Here is a 27,422-nt window from a genome sequence, read left to right as displayed (position 1 = left end):
GTGTCAGAGACTCCCCTTGGGATAACTAGCCTCTTACATATCAATTTCTTTGTTAAACTGACAACTCATATAAGCTTGCAGCGTCCAGCAGGCATAACTTGACCCTGCAAGATGCAGGTTCCTAAGGTTGTGTCTGGGACCGGAGATATTGGCTTGTGTCATTCAGTTGCACAATCCAAGCAGTGGCTGGCCAAAAGTGCTCACTCACATAGCTGGGAGCAGCTTACATGCTAGAGGCTGTCCATGAATGGCCCGGGAGTGGGGGTTCTCCCAGCAGAGCAGGGTAAGGCTGGCTCCCAGCATCCAGGATTGGAGTGACCTAGCAGATCACCAGTCCAGATACCACCAGGGGAACCTCACAGGAATGCCTGTGTTCCAAGGTTTATTTGTTCTTAATTATCCATGGTGAAAGATTGTGCTTTAAGGAAATCCAGCTCAGTTTGGAGGTTGTGTCTGGTGTTGTGGATTGCGACACTAGCATGTTAAATCATTTTCCCATTAGCATAGGGTCAGACAGTTCCCCAATGTCCAAGTGTTGTGAAAGGCTTGGGGTTTCAGTTAGAATCATGCAGTGACTAATTAATGGAGTTAACTGCTTACACTTGGTGATGGTAACTCACATTAAGATGGTGATGATTTCAGTTGTTAATCCTTCAGGCTATAGAGGGTTCACATGTAGCTAATTGGGCAGATATTTATGCACATGGTTAGGAGCTGTGGTGACAGCGCAGCGATCACTCTAGCATTTTACTGGCAAGACTTACATGATTGAATTTCTTTTCCTCTCACATTACTGAGCTTCTGTTTTGCCACTGGGGCTGTACTTCTCCTGTCTCTTTGGAGAGCACGGCCGCACTAAGTCTGTCACTAATCACATTTTGTATTTCCATGGGGCTCTTTATCCCTCGCTCCTGGGAAAGGAACGTTTAGCAGTTGTTGAAAATTCCCCACCTAATCATTTGTAGCAGAACTCCTCCAGTTTGGTGTCGCTCAACACACACTTTAATACCCCTGTACACGTCTGGAGTTTTCTTCCACAAATCTAATCTCAGTGGGAACCAATATCTGCACCAGGCACTTCCCTAAACGGTGGTTAGTTACGGAACTGCACGGTGGGAAAGACGGTTGATGGTTGAAAGAGATGAGAATGTGCAGAACTTCTCTGAGCTAGGCCAGGACGTGGTGTTTCTTTAAGTCTTTCCATTTGTTTTTGATGCATATAAATACACACAAATATGTCTGGCCAAATAATAGCTCGGACGCAGAGGCCAACAGGCAAGGTGCTGTTTATCTGCCCGCAGGAGGCAGGGCCGCGTCAGTCATTCGGGAATGATGTTGGGTGAAGGAAAGGCTCATTCCCCATTAAAATAGTGGGTGTCTATAGCCAGCCCCCATAGCACAGCTTGGGACCCCTCCTCCTTCATGTCTAGATCTTTGTCTCCGCACGCACGCGGGGCAGTGACTATAATTTCAGATGCCCCTCTGCCCGGCCCATGTCTCTGGGGGCTGGGGGTCTGTGCTCCGCAGTGCTCAGACACACGGTCAGCGCGGAATCAACTGCTGAATCCTGTAGCTGAGGGGCCAGAGGTAAGAGCATGTTGCCGGTTCAGGAGCCTTGTTGCAGCTGCCAGGTGCACAGAACGGGCCCTCTCTTGAATTTACACAGACCATCCTCCCAGCCGGGAGCTGCCGCCGCCTGATGCAAGTGCACGTTGCGCTGAAATAACTTGGGTCACAACAGTTACTGGCTAATCCTGGTCAATATCTTCTAGATTGCACAGTACACAGCCCATAGGCCGTATGAATCCCTGATCCCTAACCCTGAAAGCAGTAACTCCCGACCCCCTCGAGCACAGACCCTCTGCCTACTTATCCTCATTGGCACTAGTGGGCTGGGTTCCAGGAGAAGGGGCTGCAGCATTTTGTGGTCTGTAAGTCAGCGAAGTGAACGGCGTGTCACATTCTCGCTTGTCAGCTGGGACATATCACTTAGGCCGTGCCAGCCCCCTGAAAGCAGTTGGCCTTGGGACCAGTGCATCAGCCGAATGCTTGTATGTGCGTCGACATCACAGAGCTGGAAATAATCATGGTGTTTTTGCTGCATTCACGGATTTGAGAAACCCTCTCCCATGCATTTCCAGCAAGGATTTCCCACAGCAGGCCAGTCGCAGCCTCCCCTACAGTGGACAGCTGAAAGCATGAAAATCACTAAGGACGAACAGCCTCTCGTGCTCTGAAACAAACAGTTCTGTGCTATTGCTCACAAGCCACAGGAGCCCCACGTCTGCAGAGCTGCTGCACACCAACCACTCTGCCTTCTTCGTGCCTGAACTGGCCGGCACCTCGGCTGGTGTCAGGACAGGAGGATCTAAGCAGCAGGCATTTGGGGTTAAAGCCACACTCCCATGGGGGGTCCTGTCCCTGCCCCATCAGCCCCAGCTTGAAGGCAGGACCCAGCAGGAGCAAATCCCTGTTTAGATCCTAGAGCGAATCAGCAGAAACAAGGCTTCTATGTTCACGCAAGCTTAGCTGTCACTTTGGCATCTGTGAACTGCCCTCACTACTGAGGCATGGGTTAGATGTGGGTTGTGCACAAATAACCCTAGAACTGTTATCACAGCCACTCATATCACTGTCGCCCCCTGTTGACATTGTCCCCTAGGGTGTGATCACACCTCCTCTCTATCTCCACTCCACCCAAGTGCTTTAACACCCCACTGGACACAATCAGCAGCATAGCACAACACATATAGGACACAGGGCCACACCCTCAGCAGATGTTGCACCACCCATTCCAGTGGCTTGTCTGGCCAGGGGCTCTTTTTAAAAAAATGCCAAAGAGAACAGACGTCTCAAAGCCAGGACTTCAAAGTCCTGCAGCCTCCCTTAGCAGAAAGCCATGGCAAGCAGGAAGCGATGGGCTGCGATAAACTAATATGAGAAATGTCCCAGCAGCAGCATTCTGAATTATCTACAGCTGCTGTGAGATCTTATCAGGCAGCCCAGCCAGCAGTGAGCTCAATCACCTAGGCCTGGAAGGCAGAAGAGCATTATCTGCAGTTTCAGCAGTGGATGTTCTCTCACGATAAGGAGAGCTCTGAGGGAGTGAAAAGAATCCAGATGGTATCCAGGATAGGGCTGAGCGATTTAACCCACTGCAGATCCTGGAGGCATCAAAAGGGGATGGATGGATTTAAGAACTTCTACCGCACCCTGCCTCCGAGGAGCTCCAAGCACTGCACAGACACTGCCGAGCGGTAGCTGAACCAGTTTATGGATGGGGAAGATGGAAGGCACAGAGCTATTATGGTGCCCAGTCACGGAGCAGCCTGTAGCCAAGCAGAGAACAGAACCCAGCCCTGTGCCTGAGACACAAGAGTCGATTCCCTTCAGCTAACGAAGCGCCAGAGGGGGCCGGTGGCCTTGCACGGCGTCTCTAGACATTGGGCTCAAATCCTTTTGCAGGTCACAGGTGAAAACGAAGGTGGCGATTTCCTCCAAGTCCCCATCTCAGTCCGTCACATGCTGGGTCGTCTCGGCTCAGGCAAGGCCAAGGCCTGGAGTGGCTGGCGGGGAACGAGCACATCTGCAGGGGGAGTGTGCTACCATCGGCCCATTGCCTCACACTGATGCTGTTAATCTCGCCCTCACCCCAGACACGCTGTGTCCGGGCGATTCCCACTGGAAAGCAGCCCCCTCGGGAGACCCTGCTTGACAATGTGCTACTTGGCCCAGGGCATGAGGAGCGAATGGCACCCCCAGTTCAGATCACCGCTGAGCCCCAGAGAACGTCCATGAAACCTCTGGGGCAGCCACAGGGCCAGGCTTCCAAGACTCTAACTCAGCAGCAGTTTGGGCTGAGGTGAAGAAAACTCAGGGATGGGCTCAGCTGCAGCCCCTGGAAAAGGCAAAATAAATACATCAGGGGTCAGCACGACCCCAGCCCCCTTATTAGCCCCTGGAACATACACAGATGGGCTGAGGAAGCGGCATCTGGATGCAGATGGGGGTGAGGCTGGGATGGTAAGAGGCTGAGGACAGGAGGGTGCAGACTGAACCCACCCTCTGGGCCCCCCCCTGTGTCCCCAGAGGAGAGGAGGGGTGGGTTTGGGGGGGGGAGGGGGAGAGGGCTGGAGGAGAGGGGGGTGGGAGTGGGGGCAGGTTGGGGGGGTGGGGGAGGGGCTGAGGGGTGGGGTGGGGGGGGAGGGGGGAGGGGTGGGGGGGCAGGGGGGGTGGGGGCAGGGGGGAGGGGGGTGGGGGGGGGGGGTGGGGGGGAGGAGAGGGAGAGGTGGGGGGGCAGAGGGGGGGGTGTAGGAGGGGGGGGGGTGCAGGCGGGGGGTGGGAGGGTGGGGGGGGTGGGGCAGGGCTAGGGGTTCATGGTGGAGGGGGGGGGTCAGGGGGCAGGGTGGGGTGGGGGGGGAGGGGGGGGGGGGGGGAGGGGGGGGGGGGGGGGGGGAGGGACGGGGGCGGCGAGGGGGGGGGGGGGGGGGGGGGGGGGGAGGGGGGCGGGGCTTGAGAGGGGGGGGGGGGGGGGGGGAGGGGGGAGGGCAGGGGGGGGAGGGAGGGGGGGCAGGGCAGGGGGGGGGTGGGGGGGAGGGGGGGGGGTGGAGGGGGTGGGAGGGAGGGGAGGGCTGGGGCAGGGGGGTTGGGGGGCCCGAGGGGGGGGGGAGCTGGGGGGGGGAGGGGGGGGGGGGGGGGAGGAGGTGGGGGGGGGGGGGGGGGGGGCTCGGGGGGGGGGCCCGGGGGTTGGGGGGGAGGGGGTGGAGGGAGGGGGGGGGGGGAGGGAGGGGGGGCTGGGGGAGGTGGGGGGAGAGGGGTGAGGAGGGAGTGCAGGGTGCAGGAGAGGGGAGTGGTGGGGGGAGGAGGATGGGGGGGGGGGGGATGAGAGGTAGGGCAGAGGGGAGGAGAGAGGGGGGCAGCTGGAAGAGAGAGGGTGGGGGGAGAGGGGGATGGGGGGTTTGGGGGCTGGGAGGGAGAGGCTGAGGAGAGGGAGAGGGGGGAGAGAGAAGGGGGAGGGGGGGGGAGGGGGGGGGATGGAGAGAGCTGGGGAGAGGTGAGGTGAGAGGTTTGGGAGGAGGGCAGAGGGAGGGGCCAAGGCAGAGGGGCAGGGATGGGGGGGGTGGGGGGGGTTGGGGATTGAGGGGGGGGGAGAGGGAGGGGAGGGGGGGGAGGGGGGGAGGGGAGGGGTGTGGGCTGGGGGGGGCTGGGGGGGCTCGGGGGGGGCAGGGGGGGGGGGGGAGGGTGCAGGCAGGCAGAGGAGGCAGGGGGAGGACAGGGCCCAGAGAGCTCTCCCCCTCAGCAGCAGCCCAGCAGGAGGAGCCCCCATCCCCCCACCCCCCCCCCCCATCCCACCCACCCCAACACACACACACCCTCCCTAGGGCCCCTCTCTCCTCCTAGGTCTCTCGCTCTCCCCTCCTCCTCTCTGTGCCAGGGGCCTCCCTGCCCCTCCTGCCTGCTGCCCTGCCTCCCTGCCTCACTGGGGGGGGTGGGGGGGGGGCCTTGCCCCCAGCAGGCAGCCCAGCAGTGGGGGGGGGGTTGTGCTGGGGGAGTCCGCCCGGGGGGGGAAAGTCTGAGGAGGAGAGGAGGAAGGCAGAGAGTCAGTCAGTCTGCCCTGGCAGGGGATATGGGGGACCAGGGCAGCAGAAGCAGAGCATGGAAGAGCGGGGGACGGAGGAGCTCCCCTCCGGGGCCCGGGGGGGGGGGGGGGCCAGCAGGGGGGCAGGGGGGGACACGGGGGAGCACGGGGGGGGCGGGGGGGGGGGGGGGGAGACGGCCCCCCAAACATTGGTGGAACTGAGCCCCTGGGCTCTGAATATTGCTGGTGCCCAGGCACCACGTGGGTATATAACTTGCCACCCATGGTCAAGGCTGAACCGGAGGCCAGGACGGGTTAGCCCCCATCACGTCTCCTCTGCTGAGAGACAGGCCCCGGCGTAGGAGAATTCTCTAAGAGCAGGAATTCTGGAGCTTCGGGCCCAGAATGGGATGAATCCTATTCAACGCCTCTTCCTGAAAGATTTTAGCTGCCTCTGAATGGGAACCTGAAATCAGGCCCCTGTCCAGTCCTGGGCTTGACCTGGAATCAAAATCCTAGCGGAACGTTTGGCTCCAGACACTCAGATCCGACTTCTTCCTCTTATTAAATGCAGGGTGGCTCATGGTTGAGGTTCTGGTTTTGCCCTAAGGATAGTGCCCAGATAGAGAAGGGCACAGGGCCTGGAGACGTCCCCAAAGAAGGCTCTTGGGGGACTGGGTCACGAGGTCTGATCAGGTGCAGACAGCAGCCGAGCAACAGTGCTGGGAAACTAAGCTAGACGCTGGGATGGCCACAGAGAGACTGCAGACAGCCAGGGAAAGTTAAAAGGCCTCTGCTCAGCAAGATCAAAGGCTCCAGCCGTGCTCGTTACTCCTCCTCACCCAATCAAAGACACCAGGACGCCTCTCAGAAGGTAGGGCCTGCAGCTCTGGGCTGCCGGTGCCTACACACCCTGGAACTGATGCGACAGATCACACCTCGCCCAGACTATGCCAAGAACCTCAGGTCTGTTTGCATCCAGCTCGCAGCCTGGTGCCTTCATCTCAGTGTTAGGACGCCTGCCTGCTGAACTGAAGCCCAGCAGCTATTCTGTCCTCCATCCCATGGTCCAGGCAGGTGTGTTTGTTGCACAGGGAGATGGGAGGCACAGAACATGCCATACTAGCTTGCATTTGCCCTCTGGCAGACATGAACGCTCCCGAACCAATCCCGATTTCCTGCTGCATTCTTACTTTCAGCTAAGAAGTCACAGCTTATTTTACAACTATCACGGCAAGAAATAATCCTCAGCCCTAACACAGCAAGCCTAGGTTCCGATTTGTATATTCCTCCTGCTCCCCCACTTTCCTTGTTACAGCTCCGCTCCCCATGTGCCAGCCAGCAGCAGAGCACGTCCCCCCGAGCCCAGGCTGAGCCCGGCCAGACATCAGGAACAATTAAGTGCTGTTTGTGGGGAATAGGACTTGTGAGGAGTGAAGGACTTTGCACCACTGGCAAGTATATTTGTCTCTGTCTGTTCATGCACAGAGCACATTGCTGCTGGCACCGGCAGGCTTCGCTTTCCAGTGCTTGCCAAGAACACCACCTCGGCCCTGGTGTGTGGGAGGGGGGCTGGGAACTAGGGATTGGTAACTAGCTTTCCGTGCTCTTCGGAGCCCCTAGCTGGGAGGGGAGGGTCAGGGACTCTCTGAAGGTTTGGCAGCTTGCACCTCTGTGGCACTCCTGTCCTCCAGCACTCGCTGCTTCTCAGAGTTTCTGAGCTGGCGTCAGAGCTAAGCGTCCCAGGGCTAAGGGCGGATTATGTATTTCTTGTCTCTGGTAACAAGAACCAGAAAAGGAAGCTGTGAAGTCCCTGTTTTGCAGCCAGTGCTCATAGTAACGCCCGCCCCGCAGAGATCACCAGGATGAGCTCACATATAAGCTGCACTGTTAGATGAAGAGATAATGGACAGTAGGTCAGACTTGCTGTAAGGCAGCCAGTTAACTCTCCAGCACATTGCTGAGAGCATGAGGAGAAGCTGTTCCTTCTAGAGGGGAACAAATGAGCATTACCACCAGAGCTGTGTAGTATTTTATGTTTCACTAAAAACTCCCCAGGGACCAGCATTCCCTGAAGTCCTCAGCCATTAATGCAGAAACACCTGCTCTCCGTATTCTGGTCCCAGCACCCTGAGGCAGAAGTAACATCACAGAACGGAGTGCGGCCACAACGGGGTAACACGGAACCAGGCCTGAGAATACCAGCTCGGTTAAGATTATGGGCTGGGTTCTGATCCCGGTTACTGCAGTGTAATCCTAGAGCCCCTCAATGTGTTACACCTGAGCAACTAAGATCAGAATCTGGCTTATTTACACCCGCGAACACTAGACGTGACTCCACTGAAGCCAGCGAGGCTCTGCTAGGTTTACGCTGGCCCCTAAGCTGGAGCACAAGTCATAAAATCAGGATCTTCATTTAGGACCATACCATCACCATGCCAACAAGAACACAGAGCCCTCCACCGGCACCAGGCCCCTGAGAATTCAAACCCCACCCCTACAGTCAGCACTGTGATGATGCCTCTTCATGAAAACCCCTGGGTCCCCTTCCCATCTAGCAGCATGGGCAGCGCAGGAGCCGTTGGGTCACTGGTCCCTGCGCCAGTCGTGTACCTAATGGGGGCAGAAGCTGCACGTTGGGAGCAGATGTGGCTCTGACAATAAACTGCTTTGCCAGGGAGTTTGCTGTACAGAGGTGCAGCTCCCCTGATCCTCATCCTTCGCCAGCCACATCCTTCTAATGCCCTTGAAGCCTTAACCATGCTGGGTTCATGCAGAAGGACTCCAGCTTGGGAGTCGGGTGCCAGGGTCTGTTCCCCTCCTGCTCCCAGCTCGAGGGTTTCGGTGTGTGTCTGCACAGCAGAAAGGCGCACAGGGCCCTGGGAAGCCAGGGAAGAGATTGGAGTGGGACGCTGCTGGAGCGTTCCCTGTGACGTGAGCCCAGCCAGGACGTTTAACTCCTCGCTGTAACTAACCAGAGAGTAATTCTAGAGATTCTTCAGCTTCTCACCACTTCCTGACTCTGAATGCTCCAGAGCAGGTTTTCAGCCCAGGGCCCGAGCACCCTGGTACCTCTGCACAGCTACACTTCCAGTCCATACAGGTCAAGATAGGGCAGGCTTCCAGGATATGCCCACCTTTCCTGCTGTGACTCAGGCCAATAGGAATTCCCCAGCAGGAAACTTGCAGGAATATGTTAAGGACGCCTGGATGAATTACTCTGCTTCAACTGCTGCAGGTGCCATACTCCAGCAAAAGCAGAGCCAGAAAGCAGCTGACGGGTCCCTGCATAGCTCACTGAGAGACACAGAACCATCTAAGATCCAAGTAACAGCTTCAGGGACCGTCCCACTGCACACATGCAACACCCAGCGCAATGGGCACTACCGCAAAACAGACAACCGATAACGTTTTCGTGGGTTTGAATTGTTATCCACATAGAGTAAAGGCCTTCCTGTGCTCAGGAGCTGAGGTGGATTTCAGCTGTGGTTGTTGGGGCAGAAGAGAAGACAGTGCTTTGGGAGTCAGGTTTTAACATTAAGCAATCAGACGTAAGTAGTTCTGCAGAAGTCATTGAGCAAGGGCAAAACAGCACAAGCTCCCAGTGGAGCATGAGTGTGACTAAAATTAAGTTGAATGTGATTAGAAATACTCCTCCCTAATTAGTCTACAACAGGGGTCCTCAAACTGGGGGTCAGGACCCCTCAGGGGGTCGCAAGGTTATTACACGGGGGGGGTCGCGAGCTGACAGCCTCCACCCCAAACCCGGCTTTGCCTCCAGCATTTATAATGGTGTTAAATATATAAAGAAGTGTTTTTAATTTATATGGGGGGGGTTGCACTGAGATACTCGCTGTGTGAAAGGGGTCACCAGTACAAAAGTTTGAGAGCCACTGGCCTACAATAACTGCCGGCTTTTCACAGCAAGCTGTATTGTTGTGTCCTAGTTTCACTGTTCCTTTAGATGCACACAGTTTGGGGTCCCCCCTCTCGCTTTGGGACTGGTAGGGCTATAGCTCAGGTTTCAGCCTCCAGCTGTAATCACCATCCACAGCTTCCTAGGACTGCCAGAGTCCTCCAGCACAGAGGGCCTGGGATTTCTGCTATGAAAAGCGAATCAAGTGGTAAAAACCCCTTGCTGAATAAATAACAAAGACAATTCCTTTGAGGCCCCTCCTAAAGGCACAGTACGCAAGTTTCTTGACTCTGCCGTTCATCTTTAATAGAGCGAGACCAGTGACACATGTCACAGCCAAGGAAAGGCCCATCAGAAACGCATGAGAAGGAAACCCGCAGAAGAAAAGCCCCCATCAAACAACCGTTCTGCTTCACAAGGCAGCTTTACCCCACACCGCCCTAATGGCCTTTGCTTCTCTGATAAGTACTTGAGGGCAGGGGGGTAGCAAATAGATTCTTAACGCAGCACCTGTCCCTTTGTTTCCCTGGGCTACGTACGAATCTTGTTGCGGTTCGTCGTCTCTGACGGTGAGACACCCCTGAGAGCAGAGACCTGGTGCAGTGGAGTAAAACAAGGCAGCTGTGCTCAGATGAGTGTGCAATGCGGAGGCCAGGGAGGATATGGTCTGCGGCTGTTAAACTGGGTCAGAAGGTCTCTTTAGGCAGCCCATGAGTCTGACCCTCACACAGATACGAACGCCTGCTCCCTTCCCGCCCCCATAAGTCACGTTCTCCCTCATCTGAGGCTCAGCAGGCCCTATGCGTCACCCCTTCTCACTGGCACAAGGGTATTTTTCCATCCTCAAGTTAACATATTGTGTAGTACAAGCTAACATCAGATCCAACTAATTTAAGCTCCTTCTGTACTGGGTGTCTTGGATTAATTTGGCAGGCTCCCCAGCTAGGCTGAAGGTACGTTTGGCTCCTGGGAGGTGCTAAATATCAGAAGTGCAATAGCAATCCCTGGCTTTGCAAGGGCTCCTAACAGAACCTGCCCAGGCTCCTGCCTCTTGAGTCAGAGGGGGCTTCTCGGGCTCGGCCAGGAGACTGAGCAGTGTGAGGCATCGCTTCTATTCTGAGCTCACCGCCTGCTTTGCTTGTGAGAAAACACAGAAGTCATTTAATCTGAGGACTGGCTCAGAGCTCTGATGGTCTGTGCAGTGTCTGGGGCTGAAAATGAGGTAGTTTACGGAGGCCGAGCTCACTGCACACACTCCTGGCAGCCCTTCAGTCCACCCACAAGCTCCCTGTGCTACCCTGCCAGCGCCCTCTCCTCAGGGACTCCCAGCAATTCCCCCCAGTCGCTTCCCTGCTCGGGCCTCCGTTTGCCCCCATCCCTCCTAGCAGAGGGTCCCCCACTCCCCCTTCACGTTCCACAGGCTGGGTGCACTTCCCCCCACTCCCTTTCTTCTTTCTAACTGGGAGAGAGGTCACTCAGCGTGTGAAAGGACTGAGAGGATATTTGCAGGGTTGTTGTATCCTGGTTGGTCCCAGGATATTAGAGAGACACGGTGGGGGAGGGAACAGCTTTTGTGGAGATGAGCGGAGAGGAGCAGGGGTATTGTTTAACAAGAGCCATCAACCAGTTCTTCGATCTACAGACAGTTGCAGAAACGCTAGAGTTTGGGGGGGTGCTAACGAGCTGGCAAGGGCTCCGTTTGTCCCCCAGCTCCCCCTTTCTCATTTTCCATTTTTCCCAAAACTCAACAGAGTTCTGACCATCGATGGCTAGAACATCCCCTGAAACGCGGGAGCTGATTGGATGCAGCATTCAAAAGTTCTCTTTTTACAGACAGACAGAGAAATGCCCCAGAGTTGAGTGTAAGGGCTTTGCAAGCTTGGCCAAATATCAACATGATCAGCAATTGTAGCTGTCATTGAAAAGTGAACCTCCTTTGGAAGTATGAGAACGTGGGTTGTAAGGAATAAAAAAAAAAGAGCCTGAGGTATAAAATTTGCTTTAAAATAATCTGAGATCATTGTTAAAGGTGGAGGAATTCCTGTGCACGCTGGCTGATGTGTTGTGGAGGTCCAGGAACGTCATGGGTCTGATCCAAAACCCACTGAAGTCAATAAGCATCTTTGATTTGACTTCATCTGGCTTTGGATCAGACCCTAGACTGAGGTCTTCTTGTGGCATTGATTTTAAAGGAGAACTCCCCATCGGTTTCAGTTCCTGCACCTTCGCCTATGGTATCTTTCCTCTTTTCTGATGATCATTTTAAGAGACTTCCCCACCTGCCCGGGATTTTGAGAGACTTAATGAAGCTGGAAGACCCAACAGGCTGGGTGGTATGGCCTCATATAGCCAGACCTTTTAGTAGTGGTTGGCCATAAGGCTGAAGACTGATTGCTATTAACCTCTAAGGCAGGTCCCTGTTACACCATAATATAAACTGCTTTGTCCTAATGGGATTGTAAAATATTCGTCTCTAAAGGAAAAAGCCCTAGTGAGGGAGTGAATGGAAAATTTCCATTAGTGATAAAACGGTGCTACTTTGATAGAACTAGAACTTGTCAGGAATGTCAGTGTGTGGTCCCACTGCGCAAGAATTGAAAACCTCTCCACATCTGTGTGTAATTTTAAATCACTCTCTCGGTGTAGAAAGAGCAGCTGCCAGCGTTCTCCTGGCCGTTTGAAACCAAGCAGGGTGGAGAGCGTGATAAAAAGGGGATGAGAAAACCTGACTGGGGTCAATGTTTAAAGACTTTAACATTTGAATCCCACCAGACGAAATTCTTTCCTTTTCTGAGCACACTTGTGTTTCTCTGTTAGGCAACAGACACTTGACGTTCTATTCTGACACCGAGAAGAGAGGGGAGCAAAGCTGGCGACGAATGAGGGGCAGCCTATACTAGGAACCCAGGCTAGCCCCCCCTTACATGAGGAATCCAGGTGCGATAAAGCCGATAATCTATACAGCAGTGCCCGTCGCCCACCCAGCCCTGGGACTGGCTTGGCTCACAAATCGTGGGGCCTGGCCACACTGCTGGTGGCTCTGGCCTCAAATGCTTGTCTGTCTGCATTTACAGTAGTAGATAAATCCTCATGGCAGCCTGGGATCCGCTGTGGACTCCCCCCGTGCGCTTATTCCAGCTCCAGCGTGCACCCAGACTGAGCAGGTCTGGCCCTGCAGTGAGTCTGCTGCTGGGACTGCATGCAGGGAGATGTTCTCCTTTTCCGCTCTACGCTGCCCCTGCTACTGCTCAGCCTGCAGGGTGGGCATGTGGGTGGAGGGATCTGCTGGCAGCTGCCCTAGGGCCCTGCTGGCAAAGGACTGTAGGCTGCGAGTACAGGGACTCAGTGCAGAACAGGCTGCAGGCACAGGGTTCTGCCCATGCTGGCCCCGTTCCTCAGGAGGGATTCACAAGTCACAGTCTGGTTGCCTCATGGGTCAGTTTGTCCCCAGCTGGATAAACGCTCTGCTTACAAACCTGCTGCTGCCTGTCCCGAGATGCATCAGAGAAAAGGCTGCTATAGCCATAAAGAGACCAGCATCTGGCTAGGTTATTACCATTGTCTCTAGCGCATGGGAAGGTGGGCTCCAGACTCAGTGCCTTTGAGAAAGTGCGGCGTGATGGAGCAAAGGCTGAAAATCACTGTTATGCTGGACTGGACATGGAGCTCAGAAGCCAGGAGTCCTGCTCTGATCCTGGCTCTGACACCACTGGCGAGGGGAATGAGAAGGAGGCATTTCAAATAGCTACAGTCTTCAAAACTCCCCACTGGCTTTTTGAGTTCCCAGCCTGCGGCACCTTGGACCTGGATTTTCAATGACACAGAGTGGGCACAACTCCAATTGAAGTCGACGGCAGAGGAGGGAGCTCCACATCCCTGAAAAATCAGCTTGAGGGGTCTGACGCTGGGCACCCAAAATCAGCGCCCACTTTTGAAAATGCCGCCCTCCAGCTTTCCATGTGCCCCAGTCTGTCAGTTGGGGCAGTGCTACTCACCCACTCCCGGAGGGAATTGTGTTGATGTTGGCACAGTGCTTAGACATGTAAACGTGCTGGATAAATACTCAAGTATTGTCAAGAATCTGTGGCCAGCCCAGATGTCCCTTGATACTATGGTGCCCCCCAGATTGGACAGCAGTTTCAGGAGTAGAACTCAGATCTTCCAGTACAAAATCACATGCCCTTTCTACTAAAGCTCGAGGGAAATCTCCTGTCCCCACGAGCAGTAGAGGGACCATGGTACACATCTGTTGTGTACCCTCTAATAGTGGACAGCTGCACACATACGTGTTGGCTGCAGGGACGATAATTCTATTTTGTGAAGGATTTTGATGTTTTGAAAATTGGCTTCATTTTGAATTGGAACAAAACCCCAAAGTTTCAAAATTCTCCAAAGGAAGATTTGCATTAAAATATTTTGTTTCAACAAAAATGAAACTTAGTTTCAATCTCAACTTTTAAAATTATATTTAACATGATGAAACATTCATTTCAAAAAGGGATGTTTTCCATTGCCAGAATTCCCCTCCCCCAATGAAATTTAGACAAAATCAACATGATTGCAAAGCACTTCGATTTTGTCAGAACTGCATTTTCCGCTGCCCCTCCTAATTGGTGCCACTGGCACGTGCCTTTGTTGCGGTGTAATGAATAAACACCATGGTGGTGCTACATACCAGCTAAGTGTTCCTGCTGCAATTCCTGAAGAATGCATAATATAAAATAGGGAGACATTCTGAGTCCAGAAATAATCTGAGCTATTTACCAGATTTCATTCATGCTCCTGTGTCACGGGGGACAGACTGAAACCCCAACCAACTTCTTAGAAAGAGAATTGGGACTGTCAGTTTGTTGGGGGTCACTGAAAAAAAAGTCTAAGGCCCGAAGGCCACAGAGAGACTGATCCAGCCATAGACTTAGAGGGCTCAAATATCCAGCACTGTTGCCACTGGCCTGGTAATGCTTCCTCAGGAAAGCATGGAGAGCTCCTAGGTCCAGCCCTGGAAGCTGCGAAAGCAAACCTGTTCCTGAAAAGCTCTCCTGAAAGACTGAAACCTGGGGCTTCCTCTTCTTCAGTTACACCGGCCAAGCAAACCCTGCAAGCAGCGAGTTATTTATTATTGCAACCCGGCCCTGAATGCAGAGTTCTCCCAGCACCTGGTCTGGATTCCTTAGGAGCAACTTAACACCAACGGGTGCCAGAGCCACCTGGTTGTATGGCTGCTGAAGCAGATAGGAAAGGCCAGCGGGGCTGACTAAGGAAAAATGGCCTTTAAAATCCAATGCCTCCACCCCAGCTCAAGTGGCAGTTTCAGATTAAATTAGGAAGCAAAAGCAGAAGCTAAACTTGTCGAGCGGAGCCTGGCTGCCCAATAATAGTATTTAACGTCTGGCAGCGCTAACCCACCCCGATGAATAGCGCAGCAAGCTGCCTGCTAACGGTGGGTGTTTGATTCCGAAGGAAACTACTAATTACGGCATTATGTCTCCTGAAAGGCTCTGAGCTCTCGCTCCGTCGCAGGCGCTCAGCAGCCAGGGGAAATGGCGCTTTCATTGCAAACAGATTATTAACCTGCAGCCCCTGCTACGGCACAAGGGCCTCCTGAGTGGGCGGGCCCAGAAAACACCACTCGCTCTGATGGGAGCTTGTGTAACCAACCCAAACAGCCTTGGGCAGGAGGGACGGGGCGGGGGGCAGATGCTGATCCCACCGGCCTGCCCATGTGCTTTTTATAGGGGAGCAACACCAGTTTAGCTCCATGAGGCGCTCACGCCACAGCCATCTGCTTTGCTTCAGCACATTCCTCCTTGCAATGTTTTTTAGCTCTGTAAGTTCCCTTCCTAACCGTTCTGTAGCTGCTGCTTGCACACGGGCTGTCTCCACTTTGTAATTGCCTCAAAACAGGTTGTCTGAACCTTCAGCACGGCGCAGGAGAACAGCCCAGACATGCTGAAGTCAAACAGGCCTCCAGGAATTCTGGCTCCATTTAAAAATAACCATCAGGGCGGAGAAATGCGGCAGACAGCTGTGTGCATCGCACCCATATATCTTCCCCCTTCCTTCTGGTCCGCCCAGCACCAACTGCTCCAGAATTCAGTTCTGGGGGGTGCAATGAATCGAAATCTAGGGAGGGGGGTGTCTTATGCTTCTATAAGAGGATCAACTATAGGATCTTAATAACCCTCTGCCCAGTGCCCCCTGCTTTCCATTTGGATCCCACATGCCCACCACTGTGCAAGGAATTGTTTTAAGCCCAGACCAAGCTCCTCTGGCCTTACAAAAAGCCCCAGATGAAGCATGAACGTGGGACAAAATGGTTCCAGTGTGCTCACAAACCCCATTCCCTGCTGCTCACTTACACGCTTGCCAGACAGACGGAGGAGATAAAAATGGAGGTAGCAAGTTTCTTTTTACATAGGACGGCCACTGTTTCCACTGGAATAATATTGACCACAAAGATATTTGCATTATGGTAGTACCCAGAAGCCCTTCATCAGGTTTGAGGCTTCACTGAGCAAGGCACAGCACAGGCACATAGGAAAACACGTTCCCTGCTTTCAAGAGCATGCAAATTAAGACCAGATGCAACACGTGGGTGTAGCAAACTACAGGAGAGAGGAGAGGGGTTGTAGTGATAAGAACATGAAGTTACATGGGCTGACAATGCGCCCAGCTTGGGGGACCATTTCCAAATCTCTTGAGGTAGCTTTGTTTTTTGTTTACAGCATGACATAAATCAAGAGACTAGCTAAGGCACTCTGTCATCCTCCCAAGGGTGGAGTGTTACGGTTAATGGGGGCGGAGGGAGGCTGCAAGCCAGGCTGCTGGAAGAATTACAGCAAAGTTCTCCAGAACATTGGAATGATTCTTGTTCTAGAAGAGCAGTTGCAGAGCAAGGTCTGCAGCCACCCTCTGGCTGAAGTCTAGTATGGGACAGGAGCTAGCTGGTATTTGCGCTCTTCCTGCTCCTGGGTATGGATAACTGTCTTATGCAGTGTGAGCCTGAAAATATTTGGTCTATCTGGCCCCAATCAAAAGGATTTTTCTTTCTTATAAGAAGCTAAAACAGCAGCAAAGACTCCCCCAAATATCTGCCACTCCCCAGCCCCCTCTGTAAAGGCTGTGTTGATTCCCTGTGTGCTGTGCATTCATATTGCTTGTAGGGTCGGCTCAGGTACAGCGGTGAAATCCTTCGGGGCCCGATGGGCAGCCACAGCCTTACCCGGTAGGTCCTTCCATCTCTTCTGACCCAGATTGGCAGCAAATGAAAATTGTTACCAGCTAACCATTGTTCAGTGAGTTGATCATTGTTCATTTCCAGGAAGAAGCGCCCAGGCCACAACTGGCCCCTTGTTCACAGAGAAAACCAAGGTCTGAATGAGTAGTGGAGGCTGTGCTTGCCTGTGTGTGGGAGGAGAAGCGCAGGAGTGTAGCAATGCCATGCCCGCCGTCCCCAGCGTAGTGGGTCCGGGGTCTTGCAGGAATACGCACAGCACTCGGGATATGGCTATGCTGCAATCAAAGACCCGTGGCAGGGATGCTGCTGGCCCGGGTCAGCCGACTTGGGCTCTCAGGGCTCAAGCGGCAGGGCTAGAAAATTGCAGTGTGGACATTCGGGCTCAAGCTGGAGCCCGCGAGTGGAGAGGGTCTTAGAGCCAGACGCCAGCCCATGTGTCTACACTGCTTGTTCAGCCCCAAGCCCCGTGAGCCTGAGTCAGCTGAGACTCGGCACCACGGGGGTTTTATCGCAGTGTTGACGTACCCATGAACATGCTGCAGTGTGAGAAGGGAGAACCAAACTCTGCCTTCTCCCTTCACTCTCTTCCTCTGCCGGGCTCTTCCTCCGCTTTTCACCCTCCCATCACCTCCATCTTCTCAGCCTCACACTTCCCCCCTTTCCTCCCTTGCCGCCCTGGGCTTTTGTCCATTGATGGAAAACAGGCCTTGTCAGCCTGTGACAAACGGCACGTCGCGCGGGGCATCCATTCATCCGTTTCCCCGCTCAGACAAAGCTCTCCTCATCGCCATACCAGGGAGGGAGTCGGTACCACTTGGCAACCAAATTCCTATTCAGTGCACTTGCTGGAAGGGTTCCTCTTAGCGCCTGAGGAGTCGGAGGGCCGGGCAGTGGGTAGGGGAGAGGGAGACCAGGCTTTGGGGGTGAGGGCCAGGGGAGTCGGGGGTTTGTCTGGCATGGATGGTTGTGTATGGGGGGGGGGGGTCGGTGCTGTCGGGGGCAGGGACACCACCTCTCCCCTCCCTTCAGTTAGCTGTTGGAATTTAACAAGGGATTCCCATCCGCTCTCCAGGAGGTTGCAGAGAGACACCTCCCTTCCCCCACTTCTCCCTCTCTCCCCTGTTTGTTCCCAGCCCCACATCTTCCTACCCTTCCAGCTAAGGTGCTTACCATTATTAACGTGTATTACGGTAGCACCTGCGAGCCCCAGTCCTGGGCCAGGACCCCATTACGCCAGGCACTGTACAGACACGGAACCAGTCAGTCTCTGCCCCACAGAGCTTCCCTTTAGGGAGACCAGATAGAAAGAGTGAAAAATCGGGATGGGGGTGGGAGGTAATAGGCACCTAGATAAGAAAAAGCCCCAAATAGCAGGACTGTCCCTATAAAATTGGGACATCTGGTCACCCTACTCCCATTACCGATGTCTCTGAGCCCCTCGCAGTTGGGAATGTGTTTCGCCGCACTGCTCTGCTCGGGGCAGGGTGGGGCTGTCACCCCAGATGGAGCAAATAAGTAAGCAAACAATTTTCACACACCTAGAAGATAATGTGGTAAACAGCAGTCAGTATGGATTTGTCAAGAACAGCTTCCTTTGACAGGGTAACAAGCCTTGTGGATGGGGGGAAGCGGTAGATGTGGTATATCTTGACTTTAGTAAGGCTTTTGATACTGTCTCACATGACCATCTCATAAACAAACTAGGCAAATACAACCTAGATGGAGCTACTATAAGGTGGGTGCAAAACTGGTTGGAAAACCGTTCCCAGAGAGTAGTTATCAGTGGTTCACAGTCATGCTGGAAGGGCATAACGAGTGGGGTCCCTCAGGGATCGGTTCTGGGTCTGGTTCCATTCAATATCTTCATCAGTGATTTAGATAATGGCATAGACAGTGCAATTATAAAGTTTGCGGATGATACCAAGCTGGGTGGGGTTGTAAGTGCTTTGGAGAATAGGATTAAAATTCAAAATGATCTGGACAAACTGGAGAAATGGGTTGAAGTAAATAGGATGAAATTCAATAAGGACAAATGCAAAGTACTCCACTTAGGAAGGAACAATCAGTTGCACACACAAAATAGGAAATGACTGCCTAGGATGGAGCACTGCGGAAAGGGATCTCGGGATCATAGTAGATCACAAACTAAATATGAGTCAACAATGTAACACTGTTGCAAAAAAAGCAAACATCATTCTGGGATGTATTAGCAGGAGTGTTGTAAGCAAGACACAAGAAGTAATTCTTCTGCTCGGTTCTGTGCTGATTAGGCCTCAGCTGAAGTATTGTGTCCAGTTCTGGGAGCCACATTTCAGGAAAGATATGGACAAATTGGAGAGAGTCCAGAGAAGAGCAACAAAAATGATGAAAGGTCTAGAAAACATGACCTAGGAGGGAAGATTGAAAAAATTGGATTTGTTTAGTCTGGAGAAGAGAAGCCTGAGAGGGGACACGATAACAGTTTTCAAGTACAAAGAAGGTTGTTACAAGGAGGAGGGAGAAAAATTGTTCTTAACCTCTGAGGACAGGACATGAAGCAATGGGCTTAAATTGCATCAAGGGTGGTTTAGGTTGAACATTAGGAAAAACTTCGTAACTGTCAGGGTGGTTAAGCACTGGAATAAATTGCCTGGGGAGGTTGTGGAATCTCCATCATTGTAGATTTGTAAGAGCAGGTTGGACAAACACCTGTCAGGGATAGAACAGGGACTAGTACCCCTGTCATAGACTGGTGCTCTAACCACTGGGAAGCCCAGCCTCTCCCCTCCCCCTGCTTCCCTGCCCTGCCCTCCAGTTCTTCCTCGCCCTTTCCCTGGGCTCCAGGGGGAGCATCCGGGAGAGGCTTGGTGCAGACCAAGGCGGGCTCCTGGCTCCACGCCCTCCCCTGGCGGGGGAAGCGATTGGCGAAGGCAATGGGCGATGCAGGGCCCGCCCCCACCCTGCTCCAGCAGCAGCCGAAGTGAGGGGGGAGGCCGGGAGCCCAGGAGGGAGGGGAGGGAACTCGCCCGGCCCACCTTAAGCCCGCAGCGCGGGGCCGATTCAGGCAGGCAGGGGTGACCTTAGCCAAACCAGTGTGTGCGGAGCCCGGCAGGGCCCCGGCGCACCAGCCCGGCCAGCCGCCTTACCCCGGGGGCGGGGGTGTTGGGCGCTGTGGCAGCAGCGTCTCGCCCAGTCCTGCCTGCCAGGCAGCGGGGGAGGCGGGTGTCTGCCCAGCGCCAGCCGCCGCAGCGGGGACTGGGGGGACGGAGCGGCCGCAGGAGCCGGGCTGCAGGGTCCGCGCTGCCGCTCCCGGGGACGCACAGGGCGCGCGGCTCTCGGCTGCAGCGCCCCGGGGCTGAGCGCTCCCCGCGCGGCTCGCAGCCCAGGTGCGCCGGGCTCCCGCCCGCTCCCCGCGCCGAGGGGCGTTGCAGACGCTGGCATGTGACTGAAGGAGGCGGGTGGTTCGCCGGGGTCACCGCGCCGGGGATTTGGATCCCGCCTGGGCACAACCCGCCGGCTGCCGCAGGTGGGTGGCGGCTCCGCGGGCAGGATCGGCCGATTCCTCCTCCTCCTTTCGGGCTGCGGCGCCAGCGCAATTTCCTCCTGCCGCTGCCCGGCCCCGGACCCTGCTCTTCGCGCGACTCTTCTCCCGTCTGCCCCTGCCAGGGGCCAGCGATGGAGCCTGTCGCCAGCCGTCCCGGCTGCCCTGCCTGCTGGCTGCCCTGCCTGCTGCTCCTCGCCCTGCACGGCCGGGCCGGTAAGTGCTGCTGCCAGAGCGGGATACCCCTGGCGGAATGATCGCTGGGTCCTGTCTTGATCTTGTCCCGTCCCCCCTCTTCCTTTCCCTGGTGTCTGGGTCCCCTATAGAAACCTTGTCCAGCCAGGAGTGGCTGGTGCACAATATAAATGCGTATTGACCTTTAACTACCGCAGCACTGCTGCAGGGGAGGGGGCCACAGATGTGAATTAAAGGGGCGGGGGGGGGTTGTAACTGGGCTGCTATGGATGGTGGTAACCGGGCTCTGGCCCCCTCGTTCCGCCTGGGTTCTGGGAAGCCAGGATTACACTGTGTGGCTTGGCTCATGGCTGGGGTTTGTTTGATTTGCTCTGATCCATGGATTCTGCTACAAGGTAAACACCTCTGCCTTGCCCTGGTGAAACAGGGGCACGAGGGGCTGAATTCAGCAGCTCTGAACTGGCCAATCGCTCGTAGGGCTGATGCGAGCTCGTCAGCAGATGGGGGTACATGGTGAATTGGTCAAAATTGCACAAATCTGCCATTCCGGCAATGTACGGAATTGGTGTAATTTACACACCAACGGGCAGCATGCTAGAAGAGCAACTAAGGGCATGTCTGCATAGGAAGTTGTTCCTGATTAACAGGCAGTGTGGATGCTCTTAGTCCAGAATAAGAGCATCCACATAGGGAGTTAATCAGGAATATCTGATCTGCTTTAAATTCACACCCTATTTTATTCCAGATTAATTTTCATGAGCCTGTGTAGCAGGCTGTAAAATGAGCAGTTGTAAAATAGCTGTTTTCTTACTCACTGCTGATAGTTGCTTTTCCTGTTCCTTAACCTCCTTCCTGCACTGTGTGGTGTGTAAATCTCACTCGCTTTGCACAATCACTGACCATCAAATCAGTGTAACTTCCACCACTGGGCATCAGTTTTCTGGCCAAACTACGCCCAACATGAAGTTTGCATCACAAGGGAAGTTGCACACACTGATGCCAGGCTCCATTCGACCCTGTCTAGGTTATGGCCACAGCTGCACCACTGTAAGGTCTCCTGTGTAGCCACTCTATGCCGGCGGGAGAGAGCTCTCCCGCTAGCACAATTAAACCACCTCCACCAGGGCCAGTAGCTCTGTTGGTGGGAGCAGCTCTCCAGCTGACACAGCACTGTCCATACCGGTGCTTTTGGCGGTGAAATTTACGTCGATCGGGGGGGTTCCACACCACTGACCGGCAAAAGTTTTGCCGACAAACGTGCTAGTGTAGACAGAGCCTAATCTAGGCATTTACACGGTGTTCACCCCATGGTATCTGAGCACCAATCAGGGCTCCTGGCTCACATTCCTGCCTCTGCCAGATTTGTTTAATGCTTGCAAAAGGCTCTGAGATCTATGATGAAAGGTGTGACTGTGGTGCATCTAAAGTATTTATTTATTTTTCCTGCCGTTTGCATTTCCCTCTTTTCACTCCCTCCCCTCCATCAGTGTCAGTAAACCTCCCTCTTCCACCAGGAAATGAGCCCTGCGGCAGCTGCTTTCAATGGTGCTTCTCTTGCAGCTGAAATGCTGTCAGTAATTTTATTTCTATCTCGAGATTAAGCCATTGGGTTGACCTGCCTTCTCTAATTCATGTAAGGCCACATATGCGACCAAAGTCAAGGCCTGCATTTCATTGGAAGCCCTCACAGGAAAGATGCTGGAGTAGCTAGTTCCTGCTAGTGTCCAACCACCTCTAATGCCAGTCCATGAGCCAGAAAATGCCATTGACCAGAGACTAAAAAAAAAAAAGAGAGAGAGCGAGCACGCACCTCGCTAGGCTGTCAGTTACTGAGCGGGGTTCTGTGTGCTAATAATAAGGGCAAAATGTTCAGCTGAAAGTGTGTGTAGGGTTCTTTCCCTGCTGACTGACCACTGCTGTCTAAGGTTGATGGGTTCCAGGCAGAGTTGCCACAAAGAGGTTTCTGAGGGGGTGGGGAAAAGGCACAACAACCCAGCATATTTCTTTCCTGCAAAGAAGTGGCACTGGCTGATCACTGGTAAAGCTGACTTTGAACTAGAGATTTGCCAAATCAAAGCCATGACTCCCCCCCCACCACCACCTCCCTGACACCGATTTTCCTAGTGCAGCTCTGGGTCCCATTTCTCTAAGGTCTCCCTGTGTAGGGGAGTCAGGTAAACGTTCCTGTGGTTCTGTCAGTGCTGGGGGGACAGCGGGTCACAAGTAAGAGTTGTTGAAGCAGATGACATTACCCTCGTGAACTACACACACTTTCGGCTGATGTCACCCACGTGAAATACACCCTTCCTGTAACCCACCAGAGGCTGTCTGGGGCTCCATATAGCGCTGTGTAAATATATCCCTGGCTTTTTTTTTTCCTTTTTCCCAGTTGCAAATTCCATCCTCATTTATAGCAAGCACCTGTTCATCTTCTTAACTGGGTATCCCCACTGGCGGGGAATTTTAAGCATTGTACCTAGTGAATTATTTCTGGGCTCCTTCTCCAGTTGAAATTGTCTCATTCCAACACATGACAGTGGCACTGCCTGCAAATATTCAAACCAGCTGCGTATTTCTTTACTAATGTGAAGTCCTTTCTCTTAGTAACGCTCACAATGCTCCTTCCAGGGTTACTTTAAATTGCTTTTGAAGAAAAGCTATTTTTGTTGGCAAGAATTGAGGCAAGCGCTGCAGCTCGCCTGCAATTAAACCTTAACCCATTCCAACCCACTTAGCAGCAAGTTACTTGAAAATGGGGAGAAAGAAAAAATTAATCACTCACCAAACCGGAAATTTTAAACTACAAACAACAAAAAACTTACTGCTCTCCTAAGCCAAGCAAAACTCAAGGTGAGGCTAGACGATGCTGAGCACGTGCCATGGGACACTGTGCAGGCTGCTGCGTCCTTGCTCGGCTCGGCGCATCGTAATTCACTCCAGCCTTCGCCACTTCCCCCTGCATGATGAATTCTATACCATACAAGTTCTGGGGCTGCGGTCTAAGGATTTCCACACTTACAAGGATCTTGCCTTACGCGATGAGATATAGTGCTTTTAAAAACAACATTTCGCTAACCCTGACATTTAACAGCATGGAAAAGTAGATTGCAGCAGATGAGCATAAGGGTCCAATCCTGCGGGGATCGGCACATGCTTAACTCTCCTTAACTGATCCTTAATTCTAATTTTTAAAGGCATTAAGGGTGCTCAGCACCTTGCAGGACTGGGTCCTAGAACACAAGTTGCCAGTTTCCTAGGAAAATGGGTTTTCTAAGAAGCTGTTCAGTGCTGTGCCTGGGAAGTGATTTGTGCTGAATGAGTGTTCCCTTGGGAGGAACCGCGGGTCGTTCGTTTGTGGAAGTTGGCTGTGGAAATTCTCTCTTTTCCATGGGTGTGATGCAGCAGAAAGAACTCATGATCTCGATCACTGTACAGTATGTGTGTCACATGATCAGCGTCTGAGTCAGTAGCCGTGTTGCACAGACTCTTAGAAGAAACTTTCTGAAAACCTTCCCACTCGGTGCTTCCATGCTGGGTAGTAGAAGCCTTTGTGGAAGGGGATGGGTGAATTCTTGCCTGATTTTAAACCCATTGAAATACTGGTGGATTTGGAAGCTCACCTGTAACAGAGCTTATGTTTTGCTCTGAGGAGATAATGAGGAGGGGGGTTAATTGTGGGGGAAATAAGTAGAGGAAGAGAAAATATCCAGTCACTGAACTGTGGCAGGGAATGGAGTTTCAGCCTAAACTTTGCATTTTCTTGCTCGCATGCTGAGGTATGCCTGTCTCTTCAGGGGTTTTCAGCTCAGCTTCCTCTTTTTTCATAGTGATGAGGGGAAGGGACTCACACCACTGGTGGGTCTTGGCATTTCAAGCCATTTCTGAACTAATACTTGGCCAAATGCATCCCTGGAGTTACTCTGCTGACATGGCTAGAATTGTACCGGGAATGAATTAGCCCACTCTGTCAATAGGCATGCTGAGAGGTAGGCCCGTTTTGTATGGCAGCTCCAGTGAGAGTTGTGTGCTTGTAAGATGTGTGATGTAAATACCCCTAGTTGAAGCTAGGAAATGCTAGCATGGCAGATCGTGGCAGAAGCTTGCGTGCTGTGCCCATCCTGCAAATGCTTCTGAGCCAGTACAGTAAATCTTAATATCAGCAGTCGCTTATGTCTGATCTACGGACCAACAGGTCATCACAGGTTATGGAGAAGAGGCTGAGTTGGGAGGATGGGGGAGAAGGGCTGATACAGGTTGGGCAAAAGCAACATTTGAAATATATCCCCAAAGCGCCTACAACTGGGCAACGTGGACAGAGACGACTCGGAAACCAAAGCCGCCAGATAAGCTAGTGGCAGCTTCACACCCTCGCTGCTGTTGGCTGTTTGTTTCATAGTTACACTGATGGTTCCTCTCAAAGTGCCAGCTCCATCTGAAACAAACAGCCACATCTAGTGCACTGACCTCACCAGCTGCAACAACACAACTGGCTGACCTGTGGCAGAATGTGTGTCACCAGTTGGACGCGACTACAATGAACAGACTCATTAACCACAAACTCCTCTTCAGTTAGAAGCTGACAGCCATTCAGATGTGCACACGTTGCAAGAATAGGGTTGGACGAGCCAGTGCATGATACGGACGAGCTGCCTGCAGATCCTCACTTCAAAACACAGACGGGCTTGAGTTCCAGGAGCACGAAAGAAAGTCTCTAGTATTCTGCCACTTCCTATCCATGCTGAGTAGCTTGAAGCTGCGGGGCTGCCAGGGAGGGGAAACGCCATCCTAACTGGAGACTAGGTATAGTGGGTTTCAACAACAGTGACCAACAGTTACAGTTCATGGCCCAAGTTCCTCTCCTAGTTATACTGGTGTAAATGCAAAGTAATTCCATTCACGTCCCTGGAGGTACTCCAGATTTACATTGGTGTAACTGAGATCAGATTCCATCCCTCTGAAAGCCTGCATTCATAATAGAAACCGATGAATAATACACACAACTTGGCTGAACCACATCCAGACCCATTGATATCTGTTCCTGAGGCTCCTCAGACCCCCCAGGATTCCAGAGCAGACACTTCCCCCATCTTCCTCCTCTCTGGGTACAGTGCCTGCCTTTCAGCGAGATCGACAGATGGCGAGAGGGAGGAGGAAGGAGAGCTCTCTCACATCCATTACACACTGTACAGTCTACTAGCCTACACACTCCCTCTGCCTAGGGCTACTGATATTGACAGGTTCATTCCTACTGGGAAAGTTTAGCCAGGATCTTCCTCTGGACAGAGCAGAATTTTGTTTTGCTGTCTGATAAGACCAGGGTGAGCTTGTTTCAGACAGTTAATGTTGGAAACTGCCCCCTCTTTAGTAGATGTAATTTAAATCAAACATTGCTGTGGTGAGCATGATGCAGAAGGAAAATTATCTTCTCAATGAACTTTTGGTGGAGAAATAAATCAGCCGCAGTAGCGAGCATTCAGTTCCCCTCCATCACGTTCTCCTTAGGGCCCAATCCTCAGGAAGCTCAGATGTTACAGTGATGAGTGTCAGTATAGGAACCTCGATAGGGTTGAAGGATCTCCAAGGCAAACTCCCACTGAAAACATTGTGAGTCGTACCTGAGTGAGACTTGCTGGACTGGGCTTCTAGTGAGGATTGCAGTGGGGAAATGGACAAGAATGTCCTAGAATTCTTTCACGAAGCAGTTCTGATACCAAAGAGGAGGCCAATATATTGGCAATACGATGGAAGCCCTTATTTTTCCAGCAGAAGCTGCTTTCCTATTATCCCCAAGTGATCATGGAAGAGAACAGCTCTGCTAGCCAGTTAGGTGCATTTTCAAAGCAATCAGTGCGCAACATGCAAAGGCCCATATTTAATATTACTTCTATGTAATAATTGTGCACTCATGGCTTCTGGGAACAGTGTAGATATCGAAACCTATCAGCCAGCCTTGCATGCATTAGGCAGCAGTATGAGCCATTCCCCCCAGCCCTCTGGCCCAGCCCGCCACATGGAAATCACACCCAGAGTTGAGCCCAGAGTCCAGCAAATGAGTAGTCAAGACAACAACCCTGTCACAATTCCTTCAAGCCCAACGCAATGACTCTGGTGCCAATTCCATGGCAGGGAGCCATCCACCAAGGACACCCTATCTCCATGTCCCAAGAGCTTACGTGATGGCCGCCAGCTTGGCCCACAAACAGGGGATTGAACCAGAGACCTCCAGAGCTAAAAGCCAATGTTCCCTAGAGATTTTTATCCTCTGTGCATAGGGCACAGAGAGGGATTTGTAACATACACTCACCAATGGGTTACACTTAAATCTAGTGACTGTCAACAGGGGAAACCCAGCTGATGTCCTATTATGGAGATGCGTAGGGAAAGGAGATCTTATTTGACAAAGGTAAGATAAAGACCCAAATGAGGAACACAACCACAAATTAGCTGAGAGAGATGTAGGATTTTTTTCCTTATCTGTCCCCAGTGTTTCAAGGCTATTGGTCAGTTGCAGTAATTTACAAAAATTAAATCCAGAGCTAACAAGACTTGTGTGTGCAACAGAGCTGGGTGAATTATTAGTGGTAAACAGCTGACTTGATGAGCTTGGCCTCTTCGCGCTTACCGAAATGATCGTGATTTCCTCCGATGTGGTTGTTGTATGAATTTCATCTTTTTATACTCGTTGAATTGATCGGTTTGCTGCAAGGATTCTCCAGACAAAATTTGAGCTGTTGTGTTTGGTCAGATGATCTGAAGTCACACGCTGTTGGTTCTGTTTCCTGGGAGAGCGTAGGAGGGTTTGAAGAAGCTGCTGGAGCTCTAAATCTCAAGAAGCAGCAATGAGAACCAATATTGCAGAAAACTTTTAGATCTCTTACTTCCTGGGTCACACAGGCCTTGCTTGAGGCACCCAGAAAAATTAAATTATTAGACGTACTGACTAGGCGCAGAGCAGAAGTTTAACTTTCCCTTCTCC

At 52.8% G+C, this 27,422-nt stretch overlaps 1 protein-coding gene across 2 annotated transcripts in view; it reads left to right on the top strand.

Moving 5' to 3' along the window:
• The window catches only part of LOC120380599 (tyrosine-protein phosphatase non-receptor type substrate 1-like), a 79,871-nt gene that overhangs the window by 35,581 nt on the left and 16,868 nt on the right, over nucleotides 1-27,422 (top strand). The window contains exon 1 of one of the 2 annotated variants that reach the window (XM_039498435.1): nucleotides 19,395-20,467. The exons of the other annotated variant lie outside the window; for it this stretch is intronic. Within the exon in view, the coding sequence (XP_039354369.1) occupies nucleotides 20,386-20,467 (82 nt within the window). The 5' untranslated portion in view covers nucleotides 19,395-20,385. Of the gene's footprint in view, nucleotides 1-19,394; nucleotides 20,468-27,422 lie in introns of those variants that run through there. 2 annotated transcript variants of the gene reach the window in all.

The sequence above is a fragment of the Mauremys reevesii genome, linkage group 13, assembly GCF_016161935.1.
Source record: "Mauremys reevesii isolate NIE-2019 linkage group 13, ASM1616193v1, whole genome shotgun sequence".
Classification (NCBI taxonomy): domain Eukaryota; kingdom Metazoa; phylum Chordata; order Testudines; family Geoemydidae; genus Mauremys; species Mauremys reevesii.
This window is presented reverse-complemented; position numbering and strand designations above follow the sequence as displayed.